The sequence below is a fragment of the Delphinus delphis genome, chromosome 2, assembly GCF_949987515.2.
Source record: "Delphinus delphis chromosome 2, mDelDel1.2, whole genome shotgun sequence".
Lineage (NCBI taxonomy): Eukaryota > Metazoa > Chordata > Mammalia > Artiodactyla > Delphinidae > Delphinus > Delphinus delphis.
This window is the reverse complement of record NC_082684.1, coordinates 15763656-15781240: the sequence shown is the minus strand read 5'-3', so window position 1 is coordinate 15781240 and position 17585 is coordinate 15763656. Positions and strand designations below refer to the sequence as shown.

The 17585-nt window shown below is 39.2% G+C and overlaps 1 protein-coding gene across 4 annotated transcripts in view; it reads right to left on the bottom strand.

Moving 5' to 3' along the window:
* The window catches only part of PTPN21 (protein tyrosine phosphatase non-receptor type 21), a 73048-nt gene that overhangs the window by 29264 nt on the left and 26199 nt on the right, over positions 1–17585 (bottom strand). For all 4 annotated transcript variants that reach the window (XR_009518307.1, XR_009518308.1, XR_009518306.1 and 1 more), the window contains exons 3-10: positions 14152–14321; positions 10611–10708; positions 9291–9358; positions 8424–8494; positions 6307–6394; positions 5829–5917; positions 4001–4088; positions 3172–3251 (exon numbers count right to left, since the gene is read on the bottom strand). Coding sequence is in view for 1 of the 4 variants with exons in the window: in XM_060004084.1 (XP_059860067.1) it covers positions 3172–3251; positions 4001–4088; positions 5829–5917; positions 6307–6394; positions 8424–8494; positions 9291–9358; positions 10611–10708; positions 14152–14321 (752 nt within the window). In the remaining 3 variants the exon portion in view is untranslated. The remainder of the gene's footprint in view (positions 1–3171; positions 3252–4000; positions 4089–5828; positions 5918–6306; positions 6395–8423; positions 8495–9290; positions 9359–10610; positions 10709–14151; positions 14322–17585) is intronic.

Sequence of the window (17585 nt, the reverse complement as noted above, 5' to 3'; positions counted from 1 at the left end):
GCTGCTAGCCCAAGTAAAACAAATGGTATTACTTACTGAAAACAGTGCTGAAGGCTATACCTGATTACCTCATGGGATCCTAACACCAACCCCATAAAGGAGGCCAGTTATCCTGATTTTACAGATGAGGAAACTGATCCTTAGATTAAGTAAATTGCTCCTGGCCATGTGGCAAATAAGCAGAACTGGCACTTGAACCAGGCAGGTCTGTCGGACTCCTGAGCACAGGCCCCTAACAGCTGACTATCTGTCTCACCCCCTCCCAACCTCAACAGATTCGTAGGCTCCATGGAGGCAGACGACACACCGTGGTACCACTGGTGCCTGGCACACAAGGAAGGTGCCAAATGTTTGCTGAATAAATGAATGAAATAGCGAGTGAGGACTGAAGTCGATGCTCATGGCTAAGCATTTCCAGTTGAGCTGTAAAGGCTGTGAATTGCTAAGAGTCGTCCGACTTTCGCTTTGTGAGCTTTCTTTCCTATATATTTCTAGCTAGTGCAGAGGAGTGCGCTTTGGATGAACAAAAAATATGTTGGATGGTGGAAATACCTAGGAAATGTTGATCTTAATGACCTTCCTTTAACGGGATAGGGGTCACTCTCTTCTGCCAAGCCTCTCGCAGTCTCTTCAAACCCTGCAGTAGGCCTCGAAGAAGTGGGGCAACCCCATCCCCTTCCAGGAGGGCCTCCCCAGTCCATCTCCTGATCACAGAAGTCTCCAGAACAGAGACCAGCTGCCGTATTCACCCATATTCAGTTTACACGTAAACTGCAGGGAACACAGACCAACCCTCTGACAAGGCTCAGCAAGCAGCCCACTGGTGACAGAAATCCAACTTCCCCCTCTAGAGAAAGTCTGTGGAAACTTCTACCACTTGGCTTTGCAGGTTGGGGGATACCAACCTCCCCTTCCCCCGCTCCCCCCAGAGAGGAGAGAGAAAAGCCTCCCATACCAAGACCCCTCTCAAGAGTCCTCTTCCCTTCCAGGCTCTTCTCATATAAATTCAGGAGGTCGATTATAGCATGACCAGTTCTGGGGCTTCATGTGGGGAAGAGTGCGAGAGAAGTCATTTCACCTAAGAGATTGACATTACCTCATTTAATTCCTATTCCAACCCTAAAGAAATGTTAAGTAAAAGCCCCATTATCCCCATTTTATGAATTAAAAAGCAAAGAGATTGTTGTTATCTAACATTTTTAAGGCTTGGGTGACATAAAAAAGATGATTGTTACCTAATGTACTTTCAAAGTGGAGAGAGAGAGCAAGACTGAAGATGGATCACGTCATTCTATAAATTCTAAAATAGAGTCATCTAGGTCAAGATTAGAGGACTCACATGAGGCCACCCCAAACACCATTAGACAATGTATCGGGACTGAGGAGCGGGGAAGGGGACACTTAGGAGCAAAGGCCTCCTTTCTACGCAAGCAGAGTCCATCTCCTGAGCCACTGGTCACCCCAGCCTGAACCTGATGTCCAGAATTCACTGCCCAGTTCCAGGCCTGCTGCGGTTTCGTTAAATGCCCATCTGGACCATGGGAACGAGTCTATCAATACTTCAGAATCATTATCACTTTAAATGTGACTAAGCACAGTCTGGATTGAGAGCCTTAAAAGAAATGACCATAAAAATTAAAGTTATCGGACTTCCCTGGTGGTGCAGTGGTTAAGAATCCGCCTGCCAATGCAGGGGACACGGGTTTGAGCCCTGGTCCAGGTTGATCCCACATGCTGCGGCACAACTAAGCTCGTGAGCCCGCGTGCCATAACTACTGAAGCCTGTGTGCCTAGAGCCTGTGCTCTGCAACAAGTCACCACAATAAGAAACCATGCACCGCAACGAAGAGTAGCCCCCACTCTCCGCAACTAGAGAAAGCCCGTGCACAGCAACGAAGACCCAACGCAGCCAAAAAAAAAAAAGGCGGCTTCAGCAGTATTCCAGACGAGAACTATGGCAGCCAGCACTAAGTCATCAGCTGAAAGAGTTGTACAAATGGTCAGATTTAGATATGTTTTGAAGGCAGAATTTGCAGAGCGTACTGACGAATTGGATGTGGGATGAAAGGGCAACAGGAATTAAGTAGTACTTCTAGGTTTGGGGCCTGAGTGACTATGGTGTGCCGCCATCTGTCGAAATGGGGGACAGTAGGAAGAAGCAGACTCTGGGGCAGGAAGAGGAGCATGTCAAGAGTTTGGTTTTAGGCATATCAAATTGGAGAAGCCTGTTAGGCACCCAAGTAGAGATGTCAGTAGGGTGTGCAAGTCAAGTGCTCAGGGGGAAGACAGGACTAGAAATGAAGTCGGGTGCACTTTAGTATATCAATGCTGCTTTGAAGCCTGGGTCAAGCCAAATCCCCTAGAGAACAAGTGTAGATGAGAAGAGGTCCGAGGATTAAACCAGCAAAGCTGACTGAGAAGAAATAGGCTTAGAAAGAGAAAAAGCAGGAGAGCGTGGGGTCCTGGCAGCCAAGGAAGAGCAGGGAGCAGGGGGGAAGGGATGAGCAGAGCTTCGGTGCTGCCCAGGAGTCAAGTGAAAGAACTTCCTGAAATGACCACTGGGTGAAAGTCACTGTCACTCCGACAAGCGGCATCAGTGCCGTGGCAGCTTAGGGGAAATGGAGTGGAAGGAAGGCGAGAGAGCAAGATTATACAGCTCTTTTGAAGAAATCAGCTGTAGAAGAGAAGAGAGGAACGGCACCGTGACTAGAGGGCATGTGGAACAAAGGAAAATTTTTAAGAGGTAAAATATTACAGCATGTTTGTATCCTGATGGGAATGATCCAGCAGAAGGGGGAAACCCATGTGGGCTAAGGAAAACGTACATTTAGGAACAAGGGGTATAAATTCTTCAAAAGGCTTGAAAAGCTGAATAAGCTTTTTTTACTCAAAATGTTGATTAAAAAAAAAATTCCATTTTAGCTTTCATGAATTAGAATAATTCTAGTTACTAGCTGAAAGAAATCTTAGAGGCATATCTGTAGTTATTAGAGGTTGGTCCAAAGCTAAAACTGAGAAATAAAATTTTGACATCCAAAAGTAAAGAGATTATTATAAAAATGATATCTTTTCCTTTTTAAAATTTGCCTTTCTAGATGATATACTATAGTTTGAGATGAAAACTTCTAAGCTTATCACCTCCCACAGTTTCTGTGAGCAGGGTATACTTACAGGCTGCACTGATTCAATCTGTAAAACTTGTGTCGCGCAACACAGAGTCTCCACACGTATTTTGCTGTTTCCATGTCTTCCTAGCAAACAAAATATGCACAAAGTAAACAAAAGCACATCTACAACCTGATACAGAGCTTATCTGAGAACAAGACAGAACTGGGTGACATATTATTTCAAAGTCACTTTCCACACATTGGGATTCTCTCATTTTCTAAAATTGCACCCCTCATATGAATACTGTAATTAGGACTCAGATTATGAAGACAAACAAAAAGCTGCTCAACGGTGTGATTCTTACATTAAATAGTTTCAAAATGACTTAGAAATTTTAAAATTATGAAAATGTCCACTTCTACTACTGACAATTAGATACTCAAAGACATTTTTAAATAAAACGTTTTTATTACTGACGACTAGATACTCAAAGACATTTTTAAACAAAATGACTGAGTGACTTATTGCTTTTGTCAAGAGAGTAAAAGTAACTGTGAAATTGTATTTCTAAAGAGCTGTTCACTTATCAGTGGAAGTTAAGATACCAGTGCTTACTCTCTCCCATACTTAATAGTCCCTTAAATTTAATTTAGAGATCATAATCAGATAGTATTTATCCAAAGACTCATTCATTCATTCAACAGTATTTACTGAGCAACTAATTTTTGCTAAGTACTACTATACAAAATGTTATAAAGTAGTATAAAATTTTATGTTTTATAAAACTATGAAATACTATATAATTTTAATCCTACCCCCCCCAAACCCACATACACACAGAAGTGTTAATTTCAGGAAAAACATTACATACAGATTCCTAATGTTTACTCACAGTCTGAAACTGGATGGTCTCCTCTTTATTTGACAGCTCTAATGCAAAAAAGGACTTATTGTGGGACATGTTAGCAATATCATGCCACCTAAAGAACAACAAACAGCAAATGGCAATGTGAGTGCTCAGGTTTTTTACTAAGAGAATATATGAGTTTTTCCTTTTTGAGCTTAATATGTAAGCTACTATCTGTTTATCATTTTAGAAAGAAAACAGTGGTTTTAATCAGCTCGCGTGCATTTTCTAATTGAAGTGACAACAGCTAGTGGCAAGAAGTAAAAGCATGTATACTAAAATGAAGGCAGAGTATTTAAAAATGTAAAATCTATTTATCCTCATTGGCTGCACTAATTTGATCAAATATCCCACTCTCAGCTGGTTGCCAATGCCTCCTTCACTCATTCAACAAACATTTTAAAGGATACCCACTATGATAACACCAGAAATTGTGTTAGGTCCTAGGATACTAAGATCAGTAAGGGACAGTGCTTCCCTCAAAGGGGCACAGATGGAGGGTAGGGCTGATAGAGAACACAGAAGCAGACAAATACTGTTAAGTTCTGCAGGTATACAGGGCAAAATAAGGCACAAAACTAGAGGAGAGCTGCTCTGAAAAGCTGGTGGTGCAGGGTGAAGATAAAGTTCCAATCCAAAGAGTGAACTATTCTGGGTGTGTTCACCAGGATTCAAACTCCGATTTGGAACTTTCTAACTCTATTTTACCATGTTCAGATTTTATATATTAATATTCCATTTTATTACGTAACTGTATAATTTTATAAAAGGTAAAAATAGGTCTGGAAGAACAAAATATATCCCTCTTTATCCTTCTCCATTATATTAGATTTATTTAAATTTAAAATAAAATTCATTTGTAGTAATTTGGTGCTTAACCGTTAAACCTAAAGATTATTAGCATCATATTAAAGAAGGCAATTTTAGAATTTCCTATCCAGTGAGATAAAGGAAGCCAGTGGGATGTCTCCCAATGTCAGGGCCCTGCCCTTCCGGTGCAGACCAGATCCATTTCTACCCCCTACCCTGCAGCTCAGCATGTCTGGAAGACGATGAGCAGCTTGGGGACATGAGAGCAATCGCCAAATGGGAGCCACCTGACCCAGTGCAGTACAGCCTGGGAGTGGGGATCTACTCCCCAAGCCGGGTACACGCTCTGTGGTCCTAATCACCATGGAGGATTCAGGGCCCAAAAGACAGTAAAGCAAAGGAAATGAAGGGTCAAAGGATACTGAAAAGGAAATTTAAATCACCTGAAATCTCATTGTTCAGAGCCAGCCACTGTTAGCACATTGCTATATATCCTTTCTGTCCTTCTTACTAGATACATTCCAAGATTTCCACAAATGGATAGTATCACTTTTTTATAATCAAGAAAAGAAAAATCAACATTATAAGAAGTAATTGAAATTTCTTTAGATGTTGGTATTTTAGGAATTTTGGTACAAACTAGAATCAGAGAAAGGCCTAGAGTTTCCACAAGAAATAGCCCTGGAAACCAGAGCTCAAATGAAAAATTCACACCAAGACAAAGAAGGACCTTCATATGGTAAGAAAAGGGTCACACATTCTTAAGCATTTCATAAGCAGGCCATCGTTACAAGCACTATTTTCTACAATTTGGTTTGAAGAAAGTATCTTATAAAAAGAACCATTGCAGTCAGGTGCTGTTTTATTCTAGGGAGGGCATATTTCCATGTTCTAGTGAGGCCTTGGGAGAGATTTACTTGTGAGTGATATAACTAGCACAGGTACTAAAAAATATCACCAACAGGAGCCACAGAAAGTGCACAGAAAGATGTAAGAAAAATACCTAAATATCACAGGAGGCCTTCCATTCTTATGTTTCACAAAGATACCTTCGAGACACGCTCCGATGGATATGTCGCTGCCTTGGCTATCCTAAGAGGAGAAAGCGGAAAAGGAAACTCGGGCAGCAGATGCATAAGAACCACAATGACCACACCTACTTCCCTACGCTTGTGTCCCAGATAGGAAATGTTCAGAAGACCTATGCTGAAGGCAAAAAGTCTGCAAGGTATAAATGTACCTACCATCTTGTAAATACATATGAAAACAGAGTTGGGCTCCTTAAGGAACTCTATTTCAAGAGCACTTCCAAGAACAAAGCACAAAACAGGAATGTGTTTTACTACAAAATTTTGGTCACAAGGACCTCAGCTTTTACGTTCCTTTGGCCTTTGCACAGCAGGGCAACCCTGGGCTTCCCCGCTCTTCTGGCAGAATTACTAAGATGCCTTTGGCAAGCCCAGTCTTCGTGCCACGCTTACCTTGGCAGGGTAGCTCTCTTCTCCATAGCCGTCCATCCTCTCTATCTCCTGCATGTATAGCATTTCAGCATCAGGAGCTGTCAGCCCTCTGCAACCCACAAGAAGTTAGTCAGATTGTTCACAAAACTAAAAAAATTTTTTATGAAAAGCTTTTGTAAAAAAACTACATATCAATTTGTCATAAAACAGTAGAAACATTTCAAGTTTCTAAGCATCTGTGATTAGTTATATCAATGCATCAGTATTTACTGAAAACCGACTGCATGCAAAAGCACTGTGCTGAATGCTGAGGGTTAGTTATGTAAGATCCTACCCCTTGTACTTTAGGCAGGTAAGGGGAAAGGCAGGAAATAAAACCATCACCTAAAAAAATCTTCAGTGAAAGCTAGAATTCTTTCTAAACCACCAAAGTATCAGGCACTACTAAGCACTGTGTGCTAAATTGCAAACGGTAAGTGCTGCAAGTAAGGGTTAGAAGATGGAAATCCTTCTTAGCTCCGGTGACAGAATTACAAGAATGGGTGTGTAGGTAGGAAGGCACTCAACTGCATGGACATGTGCCTCTCCAGCCTCATCTTCTGCTGCTCTCCCACACCCACAAGGCACCCCACACTGCGACCATCCCAAATGCAGCATTTCTTTGAATATACCACATTCCCTCATGCCTCCGGGCCTTTGTACATGCTAATCCCACTTCCTGGTATACCTATCACCCACTTGTGTACCCGGTCAATCCCTAATACCCTTCAAGACTCAGCCTACATGTCACTCCTTCTTTGTCACCTTCTGTGACTGCCCTGAGTCTAACTCAGATGCCCTTGCTCTGGGTAGAACCACCACATTCCGTGCACACCTCTCCCCCGTACCCATTATCAGTATTACTATTACTATTACTATTACCATGGGCTGTCCTGCCTATCCCTTAAGATGCCAAAGCAGGGAATACATTCTTTGATGGCAGATCATTGTTCTATTTATCTTTGTGCCACAGCATTGAGCACTCTGCCTCATACGGAATAACAGCACTAAACTATCTTTTCAGGAGATGCACAAATGAATGAGTGAAAATAACAAAAGATAGAGTGATGTGTGCCTGAGGGGTTAATTATGCTGAAAAAAAAAAGGTTCATTTGGACAGCAGAAGGTAAAGCTGGAATGGCAGGATTTAACCAACTTGTGGGAAGCCTTTAATCCCAGGGGTAATGAACTTAGGCTGGGGGAAAGCAAGAAGAGATTCATGAACATTTGAGGAGAAGAGGGGAGACAAGTCAAAAGTGATATTTTAGGAAGATTAATCTTTTGTGAGTGACTGTATGGATTTGAGTGGGGACAGATTAAAGGCAAAAGGTTATTTTTAATGGGAGGGGGTGAAGAATAGGTTATACTTAGACAGACCTGGGTTCAGATCCCACCTCTACCACATGTAACTTTGGGCAAGTTATTTAGTCTTTGTGAGCTTGATTTTCCCAATCTGTAAGGAGATAGTAACATTTACCTTAAAGAATGGTTATAAGAATTTAATGATATATAAAGTACTTGGAACTGCATGGTATTTGGTTTAGAATAAAACCTAGCATTCTCTAGGACAGGGTTTTTGGACAACACATACAGATTCACTCTCAAAGAAAGTCACTTTCTGCCCAGAAGCAGGGGTCAGGGCAATAAGCACCACAGCTCTCAGCAGAGCTCCCCCAGAAGACAGAAACACAGCTTCCAAAGGTGTAAGGTGGGGGACTAGGGGGGCGGACACAAAAGAAAACATCACATCTGCCACATCACAAAAGAAAACATGTCTCCCTAATCTTGCATTAACCTACACAGGACCGAGTCACCACCAAAACCTTTAAGACATGGGATGAAGAACTGTCATCCTTCAGTGACTGCAGCTTTCCACCTCCTCAGTTTCATCAATGATAAAAAATGAATAATAAATGAGTTAATACGGGTAAGTGCTCATAAGAACACTTGGCACGCTGTGAGAGCTCTGCAAAGGTTGGCTCCTGGTAACTAGCAGTAGTAGCAGCAGCAGTAGTAAAGTTCCAAATTTAATGGTGTCGATGCATGGTTCAAATTCAAACAGGCATTAGCTCTAACCTATTTCCACTTCTCAGCGTTACCTGTATTTCTGATGCAGTAAGGCCACTTTTTGGGTTGCTTCTTCCAATACTTTTTCATCTTGTAACCACTCCTGGAAAAAACATACTGCAGTAAGTATGTAAACAAATCAACCAAATTTCTTAGAAGGAACGTTACTGACTCTTGCCACCAGCAGGCAAAACTAGGGCCAGTGTTAATGTGTGTGAGCTTTGCTTAAGGACATAATCATGATCTTTCTAAGGAATTACGTGGCTTCTGCTCAGGAGCCAAAACACTTGCCCTGCCTTCTCAATTCATCCCAGAGAAAGTTTCAGATGAGTTATTTCAGTTTGGTAACATCATCAGCCAGTTCCAAGCCCAGCACATAACACCTTGTGCATTCCCTGGCTGGTTGTGTAGACACTCGGAAGAGCGTACCACCTCCCGTACTTGTTCCAACACACAGTTTCCCTGTCAGTTCCATCAGTAGTGACTTTAAACTGTAGAAGGCAGTGTCTTTTTGTCATCTACTCTTTAATTTGCTGATGAGAAACCAAATCCATTTCAACATAACTCTGTCAGGTTTTGAGCCTTCAGTTAAAAGCAAAACCTCTATGTGGTTCCACAGAAGTTGGAAATCTGTCCCTCTCTTTAGACTCACAGCCAAACACAAAATGAATTTCTCTGGCTGCAGTCCAATGACCACAGACCCTTCTGTTTCTGTGGGTTTACAAGGACCAGAAGACAACAGGCAAAGCATTTACACTTGAGCTGTTTATAAGAGGAAATTGCTTTTTTAAACTCTATTCCTGCCTAGTAAGTCTACTATATGGACTTCATTTCAGGGAATATTAAGGGTATGGAAATAAATTGTTTTTAAAAAGGCCCAATGTCAAAAGAATTCTTACCACAGGAAGCAAGGCAAATTTCTGAAGAAAGTCCTGGGATTCATACTGATCAAAGTCACCAAAATCAGCTATATAAAATGACAAATATTCACATGTCAGTTATGCTTAACTGGAAGCAAAACATGCAGAACTAAATTCAATATGCAGTATAAAGATGGTGTGCTTATGATTTAGAAGTCAAATTTGCCTTATAGCTTATAAAGTGTATACTTTAAAAATACCTTTTTAAAAACATTAATTAGGTAGACTCATGTGTCTTGACTTGGAAAAAATGCCTTTTAATAAAGTGAAAAAAGCCAAGTTACAGACTATATATAAACCATCTCTTTTTTTGTCATTAAAAAACAAACAAAACCTACTTTGTAATCCTGTATGCTTACTTATGCACAGAAAAATGTCAGGAAGAAACCAAACCATTCATGGTAGTGATTATCTCTAGGGAAAGGAACTAGATCATCTGAATATGTTACAGCAAGATGTATTTGTTTAGAAATTTTTAATTGTTCAAAACATTGATATAAGCAAAAAGCAAAAAGCTTAGGAAAAACTAACTCTTAAAGCCAAAGACGACACTTAGGAAGCTTCAAAGAACCTTGAACAGGAATGTGGCTCCATGTGTATCAGGCATTTATTTGTCTAGAAATGACATATGTCTCCATGCCTGCTAATATCTGATGGAACTTTATTAATGATGCTTCTGATTAAATTTCAATTCCCAAGAGTAAATGCCAGTTATCATTTGAAATAATGCCCCATCAGAAGTCTTTCCAAAGTATATTACATACATGTAAATACATATAGATTAGACATGTGAAAAATGACAGTTAATTCAAAAATACTTGTGAAATGCAGATCTATTATGATTGATGATATTCTATAACCTAGGACAACTGAGAAACCAAACAAATGACGTACGCTTAGAGTATAAGCGAACGTAACCTCATCAACCACATTGATCTTTCTTCTGAAAATATTAGCTAGCAGCAGATCAAGTTCCTGAACTAAAGGAATACACAGCTTATTAAATGCTATACATGTGTGTGCATATGTGTGTATTTCCTCTCTATTTTTGGTCTGTGCGCTCTGTTGACGTAACATGCTTAACCTTCCAGAAGTCTCGTATTTCACTGAAGTAATCCAAACTCATTTTTTTCCCCACAAGGAAGCCCCTTAGATAACAGAATATTCCACTAATATAAAAAACTGCTTTATAGTAGTTATTTTCTATAAAGTCAGTTACTTTAAGAATCCCTTGCTGTTTCTGTTTAACATACATTTTAATCTGATAGATCTATTATATGATCAAGTGCCATTATTTACCTTGAACAGCCAAGCCTGCTAGCTGAATTGCTTGTTCTAATGTACAAGGAATGTTTCCTTCCAAGATATCCTTCTTCAGCTGCAGATAATACTGATACCTATAAAAAAAAAGGTCAATTTTTAAAAGTCAATATCAGTATTACCTCCACTTGAGACACAATGCATTTTATCATAATTTGGTAGAGGAGCATAAACTAGCCAAAACCTTAAGCTCAGACGATTTCGAAGAACGACAGGAGCATCCTTGACCATATCTATACCGACACACACACACACACACACACACACACACACACACACAATATAATCAATTTATTGAGTCACTTATCCTTAATTGTAATTATTTGAAAGCTACAAGCTACAACCATCGAGAAGACAGCTGGTCATCTGTCTTATACCCTGTAAAAGTCTCTAAGTTTTGTCCTTTTTCATTGGAGACATAGAGAATCAATGGCCAATTTTTACTTTAGAAACTGACTCGTAACTTGGTGATGTAAGACTTTCCTAGCCCTGGAGAGTAAAGCCAGAAAAAAAATGGTTCCGGACATTTCAGACCAGCCTTATATTAAAATATTCTTTGATGAAATACCAAAAAGAATAGTTTCTAAAATGCTTTCCTAATATTCTTGGGATGTGGGTTTACTTCTGTTTATGTTGTCAATATATAGGGTATTAGTTACCAGCACAAGCTTTAGTCAAGCAGACCTAGGTTAAATTCCAGATCTCTGATTTAGCATTTTGCATGAACTTGGGCAGGTCATAATCTGTGGGTTTAAGTTATCTCTAGTAAAATGAGGGCACTGTCACCCCTTCACAAGGCTGAACATGTCAAGGAATATATGTAAAGCTCTCGGCATAATACTAGAACATAGCTGGTACTTAATAAACAACTGATACTATTATCAGCAACCATCTACTTCCAGCCAGCCAGCGGTATTTCATCTGTATCACTTCTCCATTTCCATAAGCTCTATAGTGAAGATTTATTCTGCCTTCCTCTTATTTTTTCACTTAGGTAATTACTAGGGCCTACTATGCATCAAGCATTGTTCTAGATGCTGGGGATATGGTGTTGAACGAAGATCCAGCAACTCTCTGCCAATACGGTCTATAGAACCATCTTGAATCCAGAATCTCTTCCAGGTTTGACATCTGTGAAGTTCAACCCAGTTACAGTTCACATTTGAATTCCCCTGAGAGCCCACCCTTTTAATCATTTCGTATGTCCTTACATCATCCTATTTTAGCTACCTTTGAGGTTTCCATTCTTTGTTACCAAAAAGCTTGACCAGAACACCATCCTTTTAAACAAGGATTTAGATCCCACTTATCCCCTTCCACCTGCTAGTAGAACCCACAGACTTCCCTCAATCAGCAAATAGAATGCTGGTAGCTCTGAGATCTTGTCAAAGAAGAAACCTTGAAACATTCTCCCAGGCAGCTCCTTTCAAACACCTAAAGAAGTCTATCTATTGAATATGCTGTCCACATATTCCACTCTAAATATTCTTGGTTCTTTCCTTAAATCAAATCACTGGAAAGCAGGTCCACCCTCTAGACTAATGCCTAGATTATGGCATATACATTCCTAACTGGTCTCCTGCCTATAGTCTTGTCACCTATAATCTACCTTCCATGATGGGTGCTTTGTAAAATGCACATTTCATCATTCTCGTCCATTAAAATTCAAAAATGTCTGCCCCTGTTGATCTATGACTTTATGACTAGGACATTCCTTTTTTCAAGTCTCCGTTCTCCCCTCGAAGTAATGTCTGAAATTTCCTGAAAACATCAGTTGCTTTTACTATCCCCCGACTCTGCACAAGCTACTCCCTCTAACTAGAAAATTCCTTGTAAAGTCAAGTGAAAAGTCAACTTCTTTACACCCTGTTCATGTTCCCCACATCCCACCCCTAGGAATCCAGTGCTTTAATTAAAGCATGTATTATCATAATATACTGTAATTGTTCATTTACATAGACTGTCAGTTCTACCAGATTGCGAGCAACTCCTCCAGAGTAAGAGTAAAGTATATCCATTTATATATTCATCTCCCACAGTAACCAATATAATTCTCACATACCATATTATATCTTCAATAAATGTTTAAATAAATGAGTCAAAGTGGTCAGTTGCTATTTATTCCTCCTGGCTTCTACTTCTCTCTTCAATATTTTTGTCTCAGATTTGTTTTATAGCCAGTTCATGCTTATCCCTACAACCTGATTCTAGCTCCTTTGGCTATCCACCTTCTTCCAAAAATTAACTCTGAACTCAGTACTTAAAAAGAATATTCCACAAACACAGGGCAGTACCAGGTTCTTACTATCTGCAAGGCATTGTGTTAGATATTATGCGAAAGGCAAAGTTAAAGAAAACATGGGTTTAAAATCTAAGGAAAAGACACGTACAAACATAACTGTAGTGAAAGGCTGTGACAACTGCCATCGTAAGTACAAGCAAATTCTAGAATAGTCTGGAGGAGGCAAGACTCATTCCACCCTGAGGGACCACAGAAGCTTTATGGAGGAGGTGCCTTTTGAACTAAAATCAGATGAACAGGATTCCAGTACATATTTATGAAAGAAAGGTCTTGGACACAAAGGTGAAAAGGCATGCAGCATGTTCAGCACACTAGATGTAGTCCAGCTTGGCTCGAAAGTAATGTTAAATGGGGTTAAAAAGATAAGGTAATGGTGGATTTTGAAGAATGTGAAAGGCAGGCTCAAGAATCCATATTTGGTATAAACAACAAGGTCCTACTGTACAGCACAGAAAACTATATTCAGTATCCTATGATACACCACAACGGAAAAGAATATTAAAAAAACAATGTGTATATATACACATATATGTATATATAACTGAATCACTTTGCTGTACAGCAGTAATTAACACAACATTGTAAATCAACTGTACTTCAATTAAAAAAAAAGAATCCAAATTTGATCCCTTGTTTTTTCTTTTGTTATTGCCAAGAAAAAAAAGAACATTTAGTTCCTCTATCCCACTCCTTAATACATTCTACCCTTGCTGCCTTTGTCCCTTTTAAGTGCACTTATTGGCCAAACTTTTCTGATCTCAAACACCTCCGCCACCTCCCCTTTGCCCCACACCTATGTACAGAATACTATGGCTACTGGTGTCAGAATTAGAAGGACCCTTCTACACATTTCCTTGAGGAGTAAACGCAGATTTTGTGACAATTTTTTTTAAATCTCCTCTCTCATTTCATTGTTACAAAGGTCAGAAAAAACTCAACAAAAACATTAAAGGTGACATCACTACAAGAAGAGTTCACAGCCAGGGTAAAAACATCATTTTCCTTTGAGTCATTCCTTCATACCCAGTGAACCCATAACTCATGCAACATGCAGTAAAGCACTGTGACACACCACATACCAGCACCTCCACGTAATACTGAGGCTAAAAATGCAGGGGCGAGAGGGCAAAGTTTAGCCTTATCTCCTGACTCCAACCTTAATTTCACCTTTTTAATTTCACTGGATTTCCTAGAAACAAACAGCACATTATTTCTTACCTGGTAATCTCCTGCTGCAGCTGTGAAACTGAAGGCACATAAAACACCACTCCAAAATAGACGGTAGGTTCCAATGCATATTTATCCAGCTGCTTCTTTAGAGGTTTTTCCAAATCTACCCACCGGCGCTGGTTTTGCTTGTTGTAGTACCAGAGGCTGAAGTAAGTGATCTGGAAAGAGGGAGAATCACTGAAGGAAGCAGAAATGTACAAAAGGATTTAATTGCTCTAATCCATGACCTGGGACCAAGTGACCGTCTCCTATTGCTTCTCTTCTCAGAAAGGGACCACAGCAAAAGCCGAAGGGGGGAAAAAAAAAAAGGAGGCAAGACCTATCTCTATCTAGATACTCATTCAGGAAATAGAGGCGAAAAGTCGGTTACGCTTGCAGACTGTTTCTTGAACCCTGCATAGAAAAATGTCTAGACATCAGAATGCAGCAGGTGCTACAGGATTTTACATAAGTTCAACAAAAAAACGTAACATGTTTAGTTTTTAAATTATCAAAATACTACATTACCGTAATTAATATTTTATAATAAGCATAACTGGGGTTTGACCTAGTTGAACTCTGACTAGTGTTAATCCAACTTGTCACTACGCTCAAATTTGGCATCTATGAATAAATTATTTCATGTAAATACCAAAAATTCTAGTAATAAAGATGTAATTGCAACTTTTCTTTGCCCCCTGCAACGTTCACTAGATACAAATTTAAGCAACTGTAATGCTGTGGAGGTAAATACACACACACACACACACACACACACACACACACACACACACCCCATGAGAAAAGCTATATACCTAAAGCAGTAAAATAACTTAAGTGTCTTACTCGGAGGTTTAAGAAAAATGCCCAGATATGAGCATTCAAATCTTAGTTGCTGTGTAATAAACTGTTCTAGTAAATCAATCCTAACCCTGGGCCTCGTCCATCTGAAAAAGTGCTAATGCACTTAAGGGTTGAAATGACAGCCTCAGGCCACTGCTAATATTTACCTCAAAAATCCATTTACAGATCAAGGCAATGGAAAAATCACTGCTTTGTTCTAGATTCTTAGAGTAACACTGTCAAATAGAACTTCCTACGATGATGGGACTGCTCTGTATCTGCACTCTCCAGTATAACGCACATGTGGCTACTGGGGACTTGAAATGTGGCTAGTGCAGCTGAGGCACCAAATCCTCAATGTTACTTAATTTTAACTGACTTAAATAACCGCAAACATCTAGTGGCCATTATACTGGATAATATAGCTTTAGAGCAACAATAAAACAAGAACAAACACTCAGGCCATTTCTTTAACCTGTAATCCTCAAAAAAATAAGTTTTTAATTTACAGAGAAAAAGTGACCTCAATATTCAAACATTTCCTCAGGGGGCTTCCCTGGTGGTGCAGTGGTTGAGAGTCCGCCTGCCGATGCAGGGGACACAGGTTCGTGCCCCGGTCTGGGAAGATCCCACATGCCGCGGAGCGGCTGGACCTGTGAGCCACGGCCGCTGGGCCTGCACGTCAGGAGCCTGTGCTCCGCAACGGGAGAGGCCACAACAGTGAGAGGCCCGTGTACCGCAAAAAACAAAACAAAACAAAACATGTCCTCAATATTAATAATTTCATCTTACAAGTTTTTACAAAGAAAGAACCATACCTTTAAAATGAGTCTATTAATCAAAGAAACTCAACAAGAGTGAGGAATGTATCCATTTTCCCTTTATACACAAACAGCTAGAATAGAGCAGGAATTCAGTAAATTTTGAATGAAAGAATGAATGTTCTCCGCTTCTCAGTTGCCACCCAAGTCAGCACATACGAATGGAATATTTTGGACATCTACTATGTTGGATCAGGTTCTGTTCCAAGAACTACAACAATATCATAGATTAAATCACCCCCATTACCTTATCAAATAGATACTTGTTGTGTGTGTTAAACTCTAAAACCAGTGTTTCTCCAAGTGCTGTCCTTGGACCACCTCTACCAGAATTACCTGGAGAGCAGTGAGCCCTACAGAGCTATTAAACTCTCAAGTAATTCTCATACCCTTTAAAGTTTGAAAATCACTGCACTACAGCACACCGCCCCCCTCCAGTGTTATGTAGGAGATAGTCATATGAACAACCTATCCTTGAAAAGCTGTGTGGAAATCATTATTTCTGAAAATCCAAACACACTGTAATACAGCACAAAGTCTGAGTCCTACTGTTGTTATCTTCTGAAGTTATGATTATGTTTATAAAATAAATTATATGTTACCTGTAGGAAAAGAATAGTATAACATTTTTGGAAAACAGGTACTATTCCTATTCCTTCTTTCTTCTGAACTGCAACTTACAGAAAAGAAAAATCTGGTAACAGAAAGAAGATGTTGCTAAAAGTCCAAAGTCCTGGGTTTAATTTCCAATACTTGCTCACTGTGAAGTGGAAAAGTCAATCAGTACAATTCGGTTTTCTCAAGTGTAAAATAAGGTAATACCTCCCTCATAACTCCATCATGAGACCTAAATGTGAAACACATATGAATGCATTTTGCCACTAGAAAACCACTATATTTATAAAAGATTATTTAGTTTCACCCACTCTGCTAAACACCAACAAAATCGATTAAAGACCCTGACAAAAAAAAACTTTTCTAATTACATTTATTTGGATTGATTACAACACAATACATTTCTGTTCATTGTATTTATGTTTTGTGTTCTATTTTAGAACTAGGCTGCATGTACCATGTTTGGTCTATAAAACATACCACTGCTATGCACTTAATTCAATAAATATTTATTTTTTGCCATAAACACAGAAGACTGGATATTCTTTAGAATCTAAAACTGTTTTGGTCATAACGGTATATCACTTTTAATCAAAATCAAAAGGTCTTAAAAATACTCTTTGTAAACATTACTCTTCCCTTTAAATCTAGTTGGGCCTGAATCCTCCAAACACAAAAATTTAAATAGAATTATAAAACTATAGGTTTATTACATAATTTGTGGCTGCACCTTTTGTGAACCGATCACGATATACAAAAATATCTGAATAATCTGCTGGCATTCTAAAAATAAGCACATTCTAGAAGAAATAAACTCTTAAAAATCTGCTAAGTTTATTTATTATAGCAATGCATTTATTATGCCACATATGGATAGAAAATCAAGAAGTATATTTGTAAAATTGCATCACAATTAGCTTTTTTATTTACAAATTATATACCTTATAAAGGAGTATCAAGAACTTTGTGCAAACAGCTGAATATAGATTTGGCAAATTATTTATTGATTAGCTATTTTAGTCATAGGAAAGTCTAAGATTTTAGACATTTGAACACTAACCCACTTTATGTTGTAGTAAAGTATTTGCTTTGGTACCTGTCCCTGTGTTCAAGTTCTCTCTTAAGTGGTAGTTCAGGCTAGCCAAAATAAAGTTTATATCTTGT